This window comes from Erythranthe guttata, chromosome 12, assembly GCF_056151865.1.
Source record: "Erythranthe guttata isolate IM_541 chromosome 12, IM_541, whole genome shotgun sequence".
Classification (NCBI taxonomy): Eukaryota; Viridiplantae; Streptophyta; class Magnoliopsida; order Lamiales; family Phrymaceae; genus Erythranthe; species Erythranthe guttata.
Window position 1 is genome coordinate 16837585 of NC_142544.1, and position 6000 is coordinate 16843584.

At 32.6% G+C, this 6000-nt stretch overlaps 1 protein-coding gene across 1 annotated transcript; it reads right to left on the minus strand.

Annotated features, from left to right (window-relative positions):
* Positions 1–1085: 1085 nt before the first annotated feature.
* LOC148766624 (uncharacterized) lies at positions 1086–3825 on the minus strand. The gene is made up of 3 exons (XM_088827145.1): positions 3644–3825; positions 3314–3443; positions 1086–1992 (listed from the first exon to the last, which is right to left on the minus strand). The coding sequence occupies exons 1-3, from the start codon at positions 3774–3776 to the stop codon at positions 1110–1112; spliced, it is 1146 nt and encodes a 381-aa protein (XP_088683271.1). The 5' UTR covers positions 3777–3825; the 3' UTR covers positions 1086–1109.
* Positions 3826–6000: the final 2175 nt, after the last annotated feature.

The window sequence follows — 6000 nt, forward strand, 5'->3', positions numbered from 1 at the left end:
CCACCACCATCATATTATTTATTTATTTTTTCTTTTATGTTTTTTTTTTCCGTATTTTTTTTAGTTAAATTTGTTTTTGTTTTTCAAATTCTTTTTTCCTGTTCCGGCACAGTTCCGGTGCCGTTTCGGCCGCGTCGGGGCCGTTCCATGGCTCCGTCTTGCCCATCCCACCGATTTCTCGGCATTCCGAGGAGTCACGGTGCAAACACCGTTCTGGTTACGGATTCCGGAACAGAGGGCACCATCAGCTTCGACTGGGCTTTTCTTATATCAATAAACCCCAAGGGTATTTTTGTCATTTTTGGGTAAAAAGAGGAAAAAACGCAGAAGAAACGAGTGAGACACACCATGAGAAATTCTATGCTACACGAATATAACCAGGCACCCTAATTAATAAGATTCCCACTATGGGTTCAGTTATGGCCCAATGGGTTTTAAAAATATAAGTATAAAATAAATAAAAAAGGACACATGTCAAGAAAAGAGCCACCCGGTAAAAATCACCGGGTGTAGCATCGTATTCCCCGACACACCATCAGCTTCGAGGGGGTTTTCAGCTTTGACTTATAAGCACAGGGGGAGTATTTGCTAATTTTTTTATGGCAGGGGGAGTATTTGCTAATTTTTTTATGCTAATTGTGAGTTTGAGAGGGATAGTAGATGTAATAAGCTCGAACAATGACTCGGCCAGCTTTTAAGTGGTTTTACCATAATTTTGCTGGATATATATTGTCTTTAAGAATGTATTTTGTTTGCTAAATTTCCTAATTAGGCCCTCTATCTAAACCATTCCCTAGCTAAAACCTCTTCCAATACAAAATATTGTCTCTATCCAAACGGTCCTCGGGATATCTCGCAAATTAAAATCAATAAGGACGACGCACTATTAGGAGATTTTGTTACAGACATTAGAGACGGACAACTAATTCGTTGCTAAAAATGAATGTTTAGCTGATGGAAGACGAAATTAATCAATACTGAACCTGATAATTAAGATAACTAGTGTTACAATTTATTAAACTCAATACGAACCTAATCAAACTTTGTTATAAGGAATAACGCCAGCATTATCCAATGTATGAAAATTGCAATGCACTTAATTTTATTGTCTAGATAACCGGCCAATCCGCTGGCGAATTAACAATGTTTAGAATATTACTCCAGCTGTAGTTACCCTTGTTATCTTCGAAGAAAAAATCATCGTTGGGCCCGGTGGTGGAAGCATTAATACTAGCTTGAAGATCGGTGGCTAACAAGTTCGAAGAACTTGTTAAGTAACCATCAATATTATAATTAGTAGAATTACTAATTATAGGGTCTGTGGTGATATGATCTTCTAGCTGCAATATTGATGGATTCTCGATTAATATGCCATTTATCTTTACATCTTGATCATAATTGCCACTTGTTTTCCCAACCGCATAGTCGTTTCCACCGTTGTTCGGGAATGCGCTTTCGTGGGCCCTTAATCCGACGTTAGGGGTGGTTGTAGTCACGACCACATTGTCGTCTTTTTTGGGATCTATCATGTCCAAACAAGGTTGCGCCCATCCCGGTGGTGGTGGACGAGGAGAAGGAGCGGAGGCGGTGGCTTCGTTCGAGATGGTCATTAGCATGTTGTCTGAGGCGAAAAAATCGTTATTCGTTATGATTTGGCCTCTTCCGGGACTTGTCCACGTCATCCCTTGCCATACTTTTAGTATGTCCACAAAAGGTGGTGGTGGTGGTGCAGCGGCGGTGGCAGTGGCGGATACGTCTGAGATAGCGAGCTTGGACTCGCTGACGATCCTGGCTTCGGCTTCGATCCGAGTGGTCTCCCATTGGGCCATGTGGCTAAGGTCCCTTGGCTGGCCAATTAGGACACAGTTGATGGGTTTATGAGTGGTTGGGTCAATCCCCATTTTAGACAATCTCTTTTTTAAATTTGTGTTCCAATAATTCTTGATCTCGTTGTCGGTCCTCTTCGGCAAGTGTCGCGCTATCCTCGACCATCTAATTTATTACACGAAACAAAATGTAAAAATCCAATAATCATTTCATAGTTAAGATAACATTAATCAATCAATTAATTGATAATATTAACATAACATATTAACTATATATATCCTGCTTTAAAGAGAAAATAAAAATAAAAAATCAACTGGGTAATACTTAATTAATTGACGTACTGAATATTTGTTTGTACAGTGGCATTTAATACTTCACACATGGAACCACATTTATTTTGTTCGTGCATGTACACATGCAGTAGGAATACGATCGAGCAAGCTCTCTGCTATATATGTTGTACATATATATAGAGCATTTATGTTAGATAAGAGGATAAATCACACCTAACTTTCGTTAGATTAACGTACTGCATGCAGGCTGCAGCAAGATCGATCTCTCGGGTTCGGAGAATTATAAAAATCTCGATCCGTTCAAAATAAGTGTTGACTTAACTGGTTTTATGTAGCACTGAGCATCTCATATAGTGGTATTTGATGAGAGCTCGTCTAATCTGACATTTTTTTGGAACTTCTATAGCTAATATTGATGAGTAAATTGTCCGCCCATGAAATTATGTCAAATTACATGTACGCCTCTTGTATTTTAAAATATTATAGAAACCTCCAATGTTTAGTTAACTCATAATTGTATAGTAGTTTTAATATTTCTATAATATTTTCTAAAAGAAATAATAATTTTGCTCTTTCTTTCTTTTGTAAAATACTACAAAAATAATATCTTTGTTTACACATTGCACTCTACCTACCTCCTTCACATTTATATGATAGATTTATATCTAGTCTCGGATGAGGTATATATATATAAGTGTAATTTACCCAACATAGTTTCATACTTAGCACTGACGTGTGATTTAGTCCATGTCTATTTTTGTGCCAACATTTCGTTAATTACAATTTACAACTGTTGCATGTCTTCCAAAATTAATCACGTGACTTATATACATATAAATATATATATATATATATATATATATATATATATATATATATATATATATATATATATATATATATATATATATATATATATTAGAAATATTCCAGTTAATTAACCACATTTTCTTTAATTTATGAAAAAAAAAAACAAATTTCAACGCTGACAAGAACATTCCAAATCAACCCATAATTACACAGGATTTTTAACCATTGATGGTGTTAAATAGCCATCATACATATATACACACAAGGGTGCGTGCGTGTGATAATTACGTGCAGATCAACGATTAAAAATCACGAGTATATAATTATGTAGCATCAAATTAAATAACTAAGTTAGCCGTTAATAAATATTAATTAATTATCACCTGTTTCCAAGAAGGGCATGCAGCTGAATGATGGTCTGCTCTTCTTTCAAACTGAACTCTCCCCTCTTTATATCTGGCCTCAAATAGTTATTCCATCTTAATCTGCAGCTTTTCCCACATCTTCGAAGCCCTATATATACGTTTCGTTAACCATGCAATATATATATATATATATATATATATATATATATATATATATATATATATATATATATATATATATATATATATATATATATATATATATATATATAGAGGTGCACTGTGAAAACCTCACTCTCGGAAAAAAAAAAAGCATATGCATATATAATTACATACGAACATACGTACCGGCTTTGAGAGGGAGGTCTCGCCATTTTGCATGGCCATGCTGCTGCATATAAGTAAAGAGTTTATTATCTTCTTCAGGTGTCCATACCCCTTTCTTCATTCCCACCTTGTCACAGCATGGGGACCTTCCCATTTTTCAGTACGTACTCTTATTATTTACCTGCAAGTAATATGTAACCTATTAAGCTGCCAAATATATCTCTCTATATATATATATAGACAGACTAGCTATTTATATTAATGGTGTGTCACTGTGTGCATAGAATGTACGTAGTAGGTCTCTAAAACACACAGACACGCACATATATAAAATGCAGGTGATGTTTTTTGTTTTTTTTACAACCAGCTGTTTTATTTTTAACATGTGTATAAAATGTTGAGTAAATAGTGAAAGCCAAGGGGACAAAATAAAGATGATTAGGTTTCAGAATTCAAATCCGGTTAGATGAGAAAATTAAGTAGCTAAGTGGGGTATATCATATGAGCTGATGTGGATAGATGCATGCATGCTTCCTATTTTCTAGTATTTTGCATATTTTTATTATATATAAAAGAAAGAAACGCCGGCCAAACCTACAAAATTCAAATGGTGTTTCTGTAATCTATATATTAAATATGCAATATTTTTATCATGTTTTTTAAATCGATTTGTTAAATCTTAATCTATATATTTTGATTATAAATCTTAATATGCAATATTTAAAAAAACTAAATATATATATAATATGAATAATATTACATTATTAAATTTTACTATGTACTATATTTGTTTACTATGTATTAAATTGATATTATTTTTTTTTTCAGTTTTTAAATAATATCCCGTGCATCGCATGGAGAAAAAATGCTAGTTTAAAATAAATTTGCAGTATTTGTCCTATTTTAGTAGGAGCGTTGGTGTAAAAAAAATATCAAATATCGAGTATCATGGTTTATATATCAATCGAAAATTAATTACCCGAAAAAAATATTAAAATAATTGTCACCAATTATATATATGATAATTAACTGTTTTAAAAGCAATCGATCGTGGAATCTGAATGCAACATGCAAATTAAAGATGTTTAAAGAATGACTTAATTTAACAAGAACTCAAGAAATGAAACAACTGATTGGATTGATCTTTATAAGTACTTACGTAAGCTCTCGTCCAATCATTGCCAACCCTAACTGTTAACTAACTTTCAAACGATTTTTCTAGAGAGAGATATCTGATGTTCTACCTCACATGAGATACCTCCTCTAATTACCATTAATATCAATGAATTAGATCTAGACCGTTAAAAAAATGGAGGTAAAATTACCTATTATAATCACCATTGGCTTCGGCATTTACTCTATTTGTTCCTTATTATAAACTGTCATTTTTCATCTCTGCACAAATATTAAAAATCTTAATAAAAAAAACATATATATATATATTGGGATGGAAGTAAATAAACTATAGTGTCACTTGACCTCATATGGGAATCAGGTAAACAACATAAAACCCCCTTGTGTCAAGGAAAATTTGCGCTAAATTCTCCTATGTTTTTTTCTTCTTGCGTAAAACCCCCTTGTGTTTTATTTATACTTTGCACGAAATCCCCTTTTGTGTTAAAAGTTAACGCCGTTAACTATAGAGGGGATTTTATGCAATTTTTTTCATAACAAAGGGGGATTTTGTGCAAATTTTCTACAATACAAGGGAATTTTATGCACAATTTAATTTATTTGTTTAAATTTCATATTATTTTTTGAAATTAAGTTGAACACATTTATTCAGTAACAATATGGTAAATAAAAATTTAATAGGTGTCATCAATATTTTTTTTAAACGATTTTTGTATGATATAATTTATTAATGTATGAATTTTTATTTTTCCTAGTTTTTTATATTTTAAATTAATAGACATATTTACAAAAACTAAGAAAATCCCTTTTTAACGGAAAAGAGGATTTCGTATAAAGTAAAATAAACCACTAAGGGTGTTTTACGCAAGAAATAGAAAAACATAGAGGGATTGGGCACATATTATCCTTTGAGAAATCACCTTTTCTTAGAACCTGCGCTTCCAAACCTAAAAATTTTGAGAAAGATTCGAATTTGGTTAAGCAGTAAATGTTTTGCGTTTGGCAGTTGGGAATAACTGCCATAATTCAGAGCCATGTACGAATATTTATTAGTGTAAGTACATGATGATGAAACAATCATTTTCCCACCTCAGTAATTGGAAGATAACTAAATCAATTAAATTCCGCCATTTTTTTTTTATCAAATGTAAGTTATGAGCGGATAAAAAATCAAATTATTCCCTCCGTTCCACAATATTTGTCTTTCTTGACAAATTCTTTTGTTCACTTTGCAATTTTAATGT